This window comes from Mandrillus leucophaeus, unplaced genomic scaffold (assembly GCF_000951045.1).
Source record: "Mandrillus leucophaeus isolate KB7577 unplaced genomic scaffold, Mleu.le_1.0 Scaffold164, whole genome shotgun sequence".
NCBI classification, from domain to species: domain Eukaryota; kingdom Metazoa; phylum Chordata; class Mammalia; order Primates; family Cercopithecidae; genus Mandrillus; species Mandrillus leucophaeus.
The window spans coordinates 1087998-1101291 of NW_012101632.1; the positions used below are offsets into that span (position 1 = coordinate 1087998).

The following is a 13294-nucleotide window of genomic DNA, read 5'->3' on the forward strand; positions in this document are numbered from 1 at the left end:
GAGAAAGAAAGAATGTCAAATTTATTATCCTTGATAGTAGTTGAAAGTTCACAGTAATAAGGAAAAAGTATACATGGGACTATTTCTGCCCTCAGCTGGAAGCGTCTGCGCAGACAGCGTGGTTAGCAGGGACCATGGGGGGCTCTGTGTGTCCCGTGGCTGCCAAGGCCTGGGGGCCAACGTTTACAAATACACCCCTGGCTGATGGCAAAGGGAATGGGGTCCTGTTCCCTATCATTACATGTTCCAGGGACACACAGGCCTAAAGACCTTCCTAAACAGTGAAGATATCACCTTGGGACCCAACAGAAGCCCGTGAGTCCCTGGTGCCCTGTGGGGATGGGCCTGTGGGCCGGCAGGACCCTGGGTGGCCCTACAGCTTGGTGGGCTGCTCAGGGCTGAAGTGGCCAGGCCCACTGGGCGGGGACAGCACCATGGGCAGCGAGTTGCTGCCCCTCTCGTGCCAGCAGGTGTCCAGGATGGGGTAGAGCTTGCCCTGGAAGTCGGCCTGGAAGGTGTAGAGCGGCCGCAGGTCATCGGGGCGGTCAGCGTCGAAGAAGGTGAGCTCACCCTGCTCGTAGTGCAGGTAGAGCCCAATGCGGTGGGGGTGGCCAGCCACGGGCAGGGGCACCCGGGGGCAGGCAAAGGCTTCATACACCCGCCCCTCCTTCAGGCCGATCAGCCACACACCGTGCTCGGGGGACCTGTTGAGCTTGCCCTTCCGGCTGGCTGTGCCCTTGATGACCCCCAGGCGCCAGTCACTCTTGCTGCCCACCACCACCTCCCAGTAGTGGCGGCCGCAGGAGAAGCCGCGGCTGGCCAGGACGCAGGTGCTGTAGTCGAAGCGCTCAGGCTGGCTGGCGCGCCGCTGGGCCAGGAGCCCACACTGCACCACCGTGTTGCCCTTGGAGAGCTCCAGGAGTGGGTGGGCAGTGGCAGGGTCCAGCTTGAGAGGCTCTGGGGCTGGGAGGGAGATCACAGAGGGCCTGTGAGGCAACGTGGAGGGCAGCAGACCCCGCCCACAGAGGCTGACGGAGGCCCTGAGCTCCCCAAGGAGAGGGGCTGTGTCTTCCTCATTTCTCTATCCCCAGGACCTAGAAGGGGCTGGTACAGGGCTGCTCCCTGAATGAATGAATGAATGAATGAATGAATGAATGAATGAATGTTTACATAAGGAAGATCAATCACAGACTGATTGCATCCACCAAAGGCAAAAACAGGGTTTATATAAAAGGGAGTGGCTTGGTGGGCTGTCGGGGGCTGAGGTGGCCGGAGAAAGAAATGGACACTGGGCTCAGGGATTCTGGCCCACCTGCCTGAGGCAGAGGTGCTGGGGGAAGGACCCAGAAGACACCTGTCCCATGAGCTTACAGCTCAGCCCTCAGGGTTTTCTGGAGAACCCACAACAACTGCAGCTGTTGGATTTGCTAGCCTAGTCAGCCTGTTCAAGGACAAACTAGCCCACCTGAGCTTTTTGCTAGCTACCAGCTGATCCGTTTACCCCAGAAACGTGAAATGTGCTCCCCCGCCCCCCCACCCTCCCCACCCCTTTCCTGCCGCCCAAGATGCCGCAAGGAAAGAAGGCCAAGGGGGAGAAGGTGGCTCTGGCCCCTGCTGGTGTGAAGAAGCAGGAGGCCAAGAAAGTGGTGAATCCCCTGTTTGAGAAAAGGCCTAAGACTTTTGGCCCTGGACAGGACTTCTAGGCCAAAAGGGACCTCGCCCGCTTTGTACAATGGCCTGCTCAGTCAGGGTGCGGGGGCAGACAGCCATCCTCTATAAGTGGCTGAAAGTGCCTCCCACTATTAACCAGTTCACCCGGGTCCTGGACCGCCAAACAGCTATCCAGCTGCTTAAGCTGGCCCACAAGTACAGACCAGAGGCAAAGCAAGACAAGAAGCAGAGACTGTCGGTCCTGACTGAGAAGAAAGCTGCCGGCAAAGGGGACGTCCCCCACTAAGAGGCCACCTGTCCTTGGAGCAGGAATTAACACCGTCATCACCTTGGTAGAGAACAAGAAGGCTCAGCTGGGCCAGGCACAGTGGTTCACACCTGTAATCCCAGCACTTTGGGAGGCCAAGGTGGGCGGATCACTTGAGGCCAGGAGTTTGCAAGCAGCCTGGCCAACATAATGAAACTCCATCTCTACTAAAATACGAAAATTAGCCAGGCGTGGTGGCATGCGCCTGTAGTCCCAGCTACTTAGGAGGCTGAGGCAGGAGAATTCCTTATACCTGGGAGCCGGAGGTTGCAGTGAGCTGAGATCACACCACTGCATTCCAACCTGGGCGACAGAGAGAGACTCTGTCTCAAAAAAAAAAAAGCTCAGCTGGTGGTGACTCCACACAGCCTGGGTCCCATCAAGCTGGCTGTCTTCCTGCCTGTGCCTTTGTTGTACAATGGAGTCCCCGACTGCATCACCAAGGGGAAGGCAAGACTGGGACGTCTAGTCCGCAGGAAGACCCGCACCACCAATAATGTAGAGAGTAGTAGTAGATGTTGAGGGTTTTAGAGGTTCTTTAGTGAAGAGTTTTATCGCCTTCACACAGGTGAACTTGGAAGACAAAGGAGCTTTGACTAAGCTGGTGGAAGCTGTCAGGACCAATGACAACGAAGGTGATGAGATCCGCCGTCACTAGGGAGGCAGTGTCCTGGGTCCCAAGTCTATGGCTTACATTGCCAAACTCGAAAAGACAAAGGCTAAAGAACCTACCACTAAACTGGGTAAAGTGTACACTGCTGAGTTAAATGTACAAACAGGATTCACAGTTCACAAACTGCAATTTCTTTCCTCCTTTCCTTTCCTTTTTTTTTTCTTCATTCTTTTCTTTCTTACTGATGAGGTCTCCTCTGTCACCCAGGCTGGAGTGCAGTGGTGTGATCATAGCTCACTGCAGCCTCCCAACTGCTGGGCTCAAGCGATCCTCCTGCCTCAGCCTCCTCAGGAGCTGGGCCCACAGGCACATGATACCACACCCCACTAATTATTTTTTGTAGAGATGGCATCTCACTATGTTGCCCAGGCTGGTTTCAAACACCTGGCCTCAAGCAGTCCTCCCACCTTGGCCTCCCAAAGTGCTAGGATTGCAGGCATGAGCCACCGCGCCCAGCCCCTTCTTTTATACAAACCCTATTTTTGCTTTTGGTGGATGAAATCACTCTGTTAGCAATCTCCCTTATGTACAAAACAGCATCCTAATAATAAAGGAATGAAATGTGTTTGAGTTGTTTTCGACAGAGAGCAAGAACTAATAGGTTGGTTCAAAAGTAACTGTGGTTTTGCCATTACTTTTAAGGCCACTTGTCCTTCGAGTAGGAAAGACATTTTTTAAAAGGACATCACTTTTTGTTTTTTTTTTTTTTTTGAGATGGAGTTTTGCTCTTGTTGCCCAGGCTGGAGTGTAATGGCACCATCTCAACTCACTGCAACCTCCGCCTCTCTGGTTCAAGTGATTCTCCTGCCTCAGGCTCCCGAGTAGATGGGATTACAGGTGCATGCCACCATGCCTGACTAATTCTTGTATTATTAGTAGAGACAGGGTTTTACCATGTTGGCCAGGCTGGACTCGAACTCCTGACCTCAGAAGATCTGCCCTCCTCGGCCTCCCAAAGTGCTGGGATTACAGGTATGAGCCACTGTGCCCAGCCAAAAAGTACATTACTTTTAACAAAAATCGCAATTACTTTTGTACCAACCTAATACCATTTATGAAGCACTAAACTGCAACACACGTATGTCTACATACAAACTCTGCAGCCTGGCTAAGTGGGTGCTAATAGCCCCACTTTACAGATGAGGAACCTGGGGCTCAGAAATGACACAACTTGCCCAGCCACCAGCTAGGAAGGGATGAAGTGAGCATGAACCCAAGCTGTTCAGAAACTCAGTCCCATGTTCTCACCAGGGCCCTCCGCAAACCTCCGTCTGAGTTCTCTGTAGCTTATTCTCTGATACAATCAATGAACTGCTACCCGTCCTGGGCGGCAGCCCTCAGGAAGGAGGACGGGTCAGGGCCTCACCTGGCAGAACTTTCTGGAAGAGCCTTTTCCATACGGTCAGCTTGATGTCAGCCTGGTGGAGGCCTGGCTTGAAGGAGATGGGGCTGAATGCGCCTTCCAAGGTCCGCACCTGCGGCAGCTCTGCTCTGCAGGTGACAGTACACAGTACAAGAGAGCAATATATCATGTGGCCCGCCCCATCCCTCCATCCTATCTACGTCTGCCCAGCCAGATCCACAGCGCAGGACTGCAGTCACAATGCTCATCAATGCCCATCGTCCCCTCCTCTGCACAGCCCTTCAGAGAGGACCCATCTCCTTCCAAGAAGGGGAAAGGCTCTATAGCGTGCTTCTCAGAGTGTAGGTTTGGGGACCAGCAGTGTTGGCTGGAAAATGGTCCAACCTGTTCCCAGTGGAAAGCCAATGGTCCACCTGGAAAATGGTCAGAAATGCAGGTTCTTAGACCCCATACCAGACCTGCCAACTAGAAACCAATTATGGGGGCCAAGTAATGTGTCTTTTTTTTTTTTTTTTTGAGTCAGAGTGTCACTCTGTCACCCAGGCTGGAGTGCAGTGGTGTGATTTCGACTCAGTGCAGCCTCAACCTCCTGGGTTCAAGTGATCCTCCCACCTCAGCCTACCTAGCAACTGGAACTATAGGCATGCGCCACCATGCCCAGCTAATTTTTTTTTTCTATTTTTGGTAGAGACAGTTTTGCCACGTTGGCCAGACTGGTCTTGAGCTCCTGAACTCAAGCAATCTACCCACCTCGGCCTCCCAAAGTGCTAGGATTACAGGCATGAGCCACCACGCCTGGACTTTTTTTTTTCTTTTTTTTTTTTTTTGAGATGGACTCTCACTCTGTCGCCCAGGCTGAAGTGCAGTGGCGTGATCTCAGCTCACTGCAACCTCCGCCTCCCGGGTTCAAGCGATTCTCGTGCCTTAGCCTCCCGAGTAGCTGGGATTACAGGCGTGCACCACCACACCTGGCTAATTTTTGTATTTTTTGTAGAGACGGGGTTTCACCATGTTGGCCAGGCTGGTCTTGAACTCCTGACCTCAAGTCATCCTTCTGCCTCAGCCTTCCAAAATGCTGGGATTACAGGCATAAGCCACCTTGCCCAGCCTCTGTCCCTTCATTTAAACCCATGTCCCCTGACCAAATTGTCTCTAAGACTAAAATAAATGTGAGAAACAAGGAGTCTCCCATAAATAGGGAGCGAGGAAGGCTTGGGAACGGCACGTGTTCATTTGTTGGGTCTAGAACATGGATCCACTCTCTTCCCACAATCTGCAGAGCAAGTTTCAGGCAGGGCTGATACTGCCTGCTGCACAAGGGTGAGGAGGGCAAGCAAGGAATGGCCAGCACTCCTGGATGTTGCTTCTGGCCATTTCCCACTTCTCCCAGCTCCCAGTCCTCCTGATATCCTGCCTTACCCCCAGCCACCCTGAACTTCTCATAACCAGAGTCCGCACACCACTCCCCCTTTTACAGGACCGTTCCCTTGGCTTGCCTGGCAAACTCGGGTCCTGGACCCTTCCCAGCCATCAGGCCTGTGCCCTTCTGCCAGGCCCCCCAGACACCTGCTCCTCCTCTAGTGTTCTGTTTTGTTTTCTGAGACAGGGTCTCACTCTGTCACCCAGGATGGATCATGCAGTAGGATGATCGCGACTCACTGCAGCATCACACTTTTGGACTCAAGCAATCTTCCCGCCTCAGCCTCATGAGTAGTGGTGACTATAGGCACATGCCACCAGGCCCAGCTAATTTTTTCTATTTTTGTATTTTTTGTAGCGATGGGGTCTTACTATGTTGACCAGGCTAGTCTCGAATTCCTGGTCTCCAGGAGTCCTCCTGCCTTGGCCTCCCAAAGTGCTGGGATTGCAGGCATGAGCTACCCTCCTCTAGTATTTCTGTAGCTTGAGTGAACTTCTGCTGTTCTAGGTACCCACAGTTCACCATCTGCCTCCCCACTCATCTACAAGACCCTTGAAGGTAGGGACGTGACTTTCCTCTGTTTTCCCCAGGCTCAGTTATAGAGTCAGCTGTGGGCAACTGCTTGGGAGGCGCTGGTTAAGCCGAATGGAGGAACCAGTGGAGCTGAGATGCCTGTGCCTGCAGACACCAGACCCTGGCTGAGCTCTCTCCAAGGTTATTACCTGGAGGCCATGGAGTGGAACTTCTGGAAGGCAAGAGAGAGGGAGGTTAAGGCTAGAAGATGCGAAGCCAGGGCACTGTTGGGAAGGGGAAGGCCCTGGCGGGTATGGGGACGGGACACCCCCCGTCCACTCACCCGGATGAACTCGTGGTGGCCCTCATTGCCGAACTCTTCCAGCACACACTCGGCTTGGGCCAGCCGCTCCCGGGTTCCCTGGGCCTGCTCCAGCTGCATGTCCAGGGAGGCCACCAGGCCACGGGTGTGACCCCCTATCCCCTCCAGGCAGCGGGCCTTCTCCTCGTCCACCAAGTGGTGCAGCTCCTGGAACTCACGGCGGATCACCCAGCTGAAGACATCCGACTCATTCTGGGACAGGGAGGGCTGGTCACTGCAGAGTCACAGCCAAGCTGCCAGGCTCTGGCTGGCTGGCCTCAGGGTCCCCAGGGCCTTCCTGACTGGGTTGGTCCTGGGACCTGGGTTCCAGAGGAGGCTGCATGGCCTGACGCCGAGCAGGGAGTTCACCCCATGCTTGGGGAGCCCTGGAGGTGGCCATGGGGAGGGTGACCCCAGCTCCCATTTCAAATGGAGTGGCTCTGCTTTGGCATGTTTTAATTTTTTTTTTTTTTTTTTTTTTTGAGACAGGGTCTCACTCTGTTGCCCAGGCTGGAGTGTAGCGGCATGATCATAGCTCACTGTAGCCTTGACCTCCCAGCCTCAAGCAATCCTCCCGCCTCAGCCTTCCGAGTTGCTGGGATTACAGATGCATGCCACCACACTCCACTTTGCCTATGTCAGCTATTAAATGTGCATGTAAGATTTTGTTTTATCACAGAGTTCCACACCTGAAGGAAAGCAGGAAGGCCCTGGGCGAGCAGGCTTTGCTGTGAGGGAGCCAGAACTCCCTGCAGAACCCTGAGCTCTGCCTCCACCAGGCAGGGCTGATACCGCCCGCTGTGCAAGGGTGAGGAGGGTAAATGAGGGATGCCCAGTGCTCCTGGATCTTGCTCGGCTCCTGTTTCTGTTTCACAGCCACCTCCAGGGCCGGGGCTCCACACCTCCCGGCCCCATGTGCCTCTCATTTCGGGAGATCTGCCAGGGCCCAGGACTACCAGCCTCTCCATGCCTGTGCACCCAGGTACTGAGAGGGCACCATGACAGGCTGGCAAGGTCAAGCAGACACAGGTGGCACAGGGGCAGAGGAGTCACGCCCATGCTTTGAGCTGTTTACCCCCTGGGACTCAAGTCCTGGGTTATCTCAGTCTCAAGGACACAGAGGGCAAAAGCCAACCTGGAGCCAGTCCTGACAACAACTGGGTTGAATTCCCTGAGAGGATTTGCACTTTCCCCACCCTGCCCCGGAATGCTTTGAGTTCTGACTTTATATGGAAGGCCTGGTTTTCTGGAAAGGACCAATGAGAACTGAGCTCTACAGGAAAGTGAAGGTGGCCGGTCCCAGGCAGGGGGCAGAGGGAAGGGCACTCACGACGATTCGGGTCCGGTTGTTCACCAGCTTGGCGATGAGCTCATCCACCTTCTTCTGCTCCTGCTTCAGCTCAGAGATGAGGGCTGCGAGCTCCTCCTGGAGGCAACAGGCCATGGCCCCATGAGCAGCTGATGTCTCCTCCTCTCAGCTGCTTGGGTCACCTTCTTGGGAGTATCCCAATGGCCACAAGCACTCCCAGGAAAACCAGGGTGGGAACCAGAGCCACCCAGGTATCCTTCAGTCCAGAACAGGTTAAATTGTTCAAGAATAGTCCAGGCACAGTATCTCATGCCTGTAATTCCAGCACTTTGGGAGACTGAGACAGGACTTCACTTGAGGTTAGGAGTTTGAGACCAGCCTGGCCAACATGGTGAAACCCCATTTCTATTAAAAATACAAAAATTAGCCAGGTGTGGTGGTGCACACCTGTGGTCCCAGCTGCTTGGGAGGCTGAGGCACGAGAATCACTTGAACCTGGGAAGCGGAAGTTGCAGTGAGCCGACACCATGCCACTGCACTCCAGCCTGGGTGACACAGTGAGACTCTGTCTCAAAAAAATAGATTGATAAATAAAATAAGATAAAATAATTCAAGCATATTCTAGTCTGGGCACAGTGGCTCATGCCTGTAATCCCAGCACTTTAGGAGGCCAAGATGGGAGGATCACTTGAGGTTAGGCGTTTGAGACCAGCCTGGGCAACACAGTGAGATCCCATCTCTAAATTTTTTTTTTTAAGAATATTCTGCATTGACAGCAGGAACTTCCCAGGCATAAGAGGGTCTCAGTGTCACCCCTCTGCATGACATGGAGAGAGTCACTAAATGTTACAGCTACCAGAAGTCTCCATGGGATGCTGGCACTTCCTGGATTGAATGCTGCCTGTAGGGGACCCACCAGATGGACTCTGTGGTCACTAGCAGATCCTGAATTAGTGGGTACTTAATCAGGAGCCATCACCAAAAGGCCGGCGCCAGGTGAGGCTAATTCTAGGGCCAGTGCTGCTTACCCAGGCCTGGGTTAAACCTGGTGAATCCCCATGCCTATAAACACCTGAATCCATTCCTGGTGGACTTGGACACAGCATGGATTTGCGATCTCCCCAGGCTGACATAAATGCACTTCTCCTGGACTGCCCTGGCCCCAAATCTGGCCTAGCTTTGGGGATGCCAACCGGGACTCCTGGACCACCAGCTACTCCATGACTTGACCACAGCCCCCGTCGGTTTGTACACACGCAGTGTACGGAATCTTTGGCTTGGATCGTGCCCAAGCACCGGAGAGCTGCAAGGGGCTTTCAGGAAGGGAGCTGGGTAAAGAACAAAGCACTTGCTGGCATAAATGGACAGAGTCCTTGCTCTGGAGAATGAGGCTTCAGAACATCTCACAGCGGCCCCAGAAGGGCATTCCAATGCCACCCTCCCCAGGCAGACCGACGGGACTCATTCCTTCCCAGTGACAGGAACTAAGTTACACAAATCAATGCACCCATCAATCGAGCATCTCAAGATCTCAATAAACAGGAGGCAACAGGAACACCCAAAAGAGGGCAATAAATGAGTGCAATTTAGTTACATTCTGTGTTGCAGCAGAGAAGAGCCTTGGGATCATCAAAACCCAAATCTGGCTGGGTGCAGTGGCTCACGCCTGGAATCCCAACACTTTGGGAGGCCAAGACAGGAGGATCACTTGAGGCCAGGAGTTTGAGTCCAGCCTGGACAAAATAGTGAGACTCTGTCTCTCCACAAAAAAAAAAATTAAGCCCAAATCTAAAACAGGGACCCAAGCTGGGCCCCTGGATCCTAACCACAAAGGACAGACAAGCTCCCAGCCTGTTTCCCTCCCTCCTTCCCATCAACTAATAAAACATAAACTCAGCTTCCTCACCCGCAGTTGGCTTCCACCTTCCATACTCCCCTAAACCTGCTCTTATCAAGATAATCAGTTCTTACTGCTACATCTAACACTTTTCAGTCCTCAGAGACATTTCACACAAGTGATCTCCTCCTTCAGTGCTCCCTCTGATTTCCGGGAGGCCACACTCAGCTGGTGTTCCCGCTCTGAGGATTCTTTCTATCCCTTTTTCAGGGCTCTCTCTCGCTCAATCCAGATTTTAAGCCTGGTACCCCTTGGGATCATCATCAATGTCTTCCCTTATCACTATGTAGACTCTTCTGGATTGGTCTTCTCCATCAAAGGGGACTTCAGTGACCACCAGGAGGAAGGACCCTCCACACCCCTTGCCCTGAGCCGCATTGCTGTCCTGGTCTACACGCCCCCCAACCCGACTGCACATCCCCAGGCACCTCCTGCTCCACCTGCCCATGACAGATCGTTCTCTGCGAGCACTTCATCTGTGTAAGGGGAAACTACAGCACTGGAGTCAACCTCCCCGTCCCTCACCCTCCTTGCCACACACAGGTGTCAGGGTCTTTTTCTTTTCGAGATTTGTCTTTGGTCTGCCCCAGGCCTTTGTCCCAGTTCCCACCGACTTAGGTCCTGGCACCCTCATCTCTCGCTGTCTTTCTGCCTCACCCTCAAAGCTCCCCTCTGCCAGAGGGATCTGAGCACATCACCACCGGCTTCAAACCCTCCAGCCCCCGCCTTACTCCCTCACCCTGTGAATAAACTCCAAATCCCTTCCTGGGTCACACTGGCCTCTCCAGACCCCCGGCCGCAGCTTACCTCGCTGGCCCTATCTCGCCCCCACCCATGCTCCCTCCAGCTTTATGCTGGGATTACAGGAGTGGCCACTGCGCCCGCCCAACCAGGCTAATTTTGAAATTTTTGTAGAGACAGGGTCTCACTATGTTGCCCAGGCTGGTCTCAAGCTCCTGGACTCAAGTGATCCACCCACCTCGGCCTCCCAAAGTGCTGTTATTATAGGCATAAGCCACCCAGTCACGTGTTTTATAACAGGTGGTTTATATATATAACACTCAGCCAGGTATTACTATTACTCATCTTAAAGAATGATCTGCTAGGTTTGGTGATGGCCTACAAAGGCAGGAATTCACTGATTCAGCATTTTGGACATTTACAGTGTGCCAGGTATGGCTCCAGGTACTGAAATACACCAGGGGACAAAATGAAGTCCCCATCCTCATGCACTAGAGAGTGCAAACAGGGGAGTGTCCAGAAACAAAGAGCCTAGGGCAGTGGCACATGCCTGTAATTCCAGCACTTTGGGAGGCCCAGGCAGGATTGTTGGAGGCCAAGGAGTTCAACACCAGCCTGGGCAACATAACAAGACCCCATTTCTACAAAACATAAAAAAAAAATGAGCTGGGCATGGTGGTGTGCACCTGTAGTCCCAGCTACTCAGGAGGCTGAGGTGGGAGGATTGCTTGAGACTAGGCGTTGGAGGCTGCAGTGAGCCATGATCATACCACTGCACTCCAGCCTGGGCAACAGAGTGAGACGCTGTCTCCAAAAAGAAAGAAGAAAAAGAAAGGAGAGAGAGGGGGGGAAGAGAGAGAGAGAGAGAGAAGAAGAGAATAAAAAGAAAAACAACCAGAACGGCAAATAAAAAAGGAGAGCCCCATCCTGCGCATGTGGCTTCAATCCTCGGCACCTGGGTTGAGCTGCCGCTCAAATGCTAAGGAATGAATGCGCCAGGGCAGGGCTGGAGGGAAATCGAGGATAGCTGGATGCTTTTGGTGCCAGGTGATGGCGCCAGAGAGCACAAGATCCGGTCCCCGCGGGCCCCGCCAGCCCCGCTGCACCGTCGCTCCGCACCTTCATGCGGCTGTAGACGGTGGAGACGGGTGTGACCGGGTGGTGCTGGTGGGAGCCCAGCAAACCGCAGAGGCCACAGATGAGCTCCTGGTCCTTCTCGCAGAAGAGGCTGAGCGGGTTCCGGTGGTGCACGCAGACCTTGGGCTCCGGGTCCCCAGGGAGCCTCAGGGCTTCGATCACCCGAGCCAGGGAGACGTTGGGCGGCGGGGAGCTGCTGCCGTCCACCGTCTGCCGGCACACGGGGCAGCGCAGCTCCGCGTCCAGGTGGCAAGACAGGGAGACCAGGCAGCCCTTGCAGTAGGAGTGGCCGCACCGCAGCATCAGGGGCTCCTTGAAGACCTCCAGGCAGATTGGACACTGAAGCCGGTCCTCCAGCTCCGGCAGGCTCACCTGCCAAGCCATCCACACTCACTGCCCGGGATGAAACACAAGCATCCGTCCTCAGTCCTGTCCTCTCCCCTCCCTCTGTCCAGCACTCACCCACCACCCTCAACCCTAAGGAGCACCAGACTTTTAGAGGAAACACTTTCAGTCCTGGATCCCAGTCCTAACCCACATGACCTTGGGCCCCAGTTTCCCCAGCTGTAAAACAAAAGACTGCAATGAAAAAACTGGTCCCTTGAAGATACGTGTGTGTGTGTGTGTGTTTACATTTTTTACTCAAATTTAGAGACAAGCATGAAAGGGGCCATCTGCAGGGTCATTTGCAATGACACTAATAATGCAAGGTCCAGCTCCAGCAGGCATCTGGACCTAGAACTGGACAGCAAAACCCAGGCAAGCTCTCCACCTTCTAGATGAGTTCCCAAACTTTCGAGAAACTGTTGAAAGCATAGGTGTAATAGATCTAGAGGCCCACCTTCAAAAGTGCTTCAGGGGGTCTCCAGTGAGACCCAGAACTCTACATTTACAGGTGACACTCCCAGGTAATTGTAGAGAGCCTGGAACCTACAAGGCCTCTACCCTGATCTCCCACCTGCTCCCCTACTAAAGCTTGTCAGTGAGACAGGAAGAGCACCAGCAGCCCCCAGGGAGAGCCCAACATTGGAATACCTGGCTTCTCACGATCCGCTGGGCCTCCCACTACGGCCTCAAGCCAGCATCACTCATCCAATGGATCAAGAGATTGCTCAGCCTTTTCTTCTTCCCAGCAGGGAAACAGCAGGCACAGAGACAGAAGTGGGGAGTGCAGCTGGACGCCTGCACCACTGCCTGGTCTCTGCCCCTTCTCTCCTCCCCTTTCCCAGCGACACTCCTGTGTCCCCAAGGTCACCAGAATCAGGTGGAAACTGGGTTACATCACGGGACTGGGGAGGCGGCCTTTGTTGGGCCTGCTCTGATAACATTCAGGTGCTGGCCTTGGCCACTGTGGGGGAGGGGAAGAAACAGAGGGACTGGGCACACCGTCCACACCTCACGACCCTGACAGGAGCAGACAGGTGCTGGGAAATAGTTCTTTCTGAATCTCAAACTCTTGCTCTTACTCTCCTTTTTTGCGGGGAGGGGCTTGCGGGGCGGGGGAAGACAGCATCTTGCTCTGTTGCCCAGGCTGGAGTGCAGTGGCGTAGTCACAGCTCACTGCAGCCTCCAACTCCTAGGCTCAAGCCATCCTCCCACCTCAGCTGCCTGAGTAGCTGAGACTGCAGGCGCATGCCACCATGCCAAGCTAATTTTTTAAAAAAATGTTGTAGGTACTGGGTCTTGCTTTGTTGCCCAGGCTGGTTTTCAGCTTCTGGGCTCAAGCAATCCTCCCTCCTTGGCCTCCCAAAGGGCTGGGATTACAGGCATGAGCCTTACTGCACCCAGCCTTCCCTCTCTCTCTCTTTTTTTCTAATACAAACTGGCAGATGATGATTCGATCTCTCTATTTAATTTTTAAATTTTATTGTTTTATTTATTTTAGTAGAGACAGGGGTCTTG

The 13294-nt window shown here is 53.7% G+C and overlaps 1 protein-coding gene across 1 annotated transcript in view; it reads right to left on the reverse strand.

The window, feature by feature from the left end:
* The window catches only part of TRIM50 (tripartite motif containing 50), a 95213-nt gene continuing 81919 nt past the window's right edge, over positions 1-13294 (reverse strand). The window contains exons 3-8 of the mRNA XM_011976327.1: positions 11375-11794; positions 7639-7734; positions 6291-6521; positions 6157-6179; positions 4018-4142; positions 1-963 (exon numbers count right to left, since the gene is read on the reverse strand). Coding sequence (XP_011831717.1) covers positions 374-963; positions 4018-4142; positions 6157-6179; positions 6291-6521; positions 7639-7734; positions 11375-11776 — 1467 coding nt within the window. The 5' untranslated portion in view covers positions 11777-11794 and the 3' untranslated portion in view covers positions 1-373. The remainder of the gene's footprint in view (positions 964-4017; positions 4143-6156; positions 6180-6290; positions 6522-7638; positions 7735-11374; positions 11795-13294) is intronic.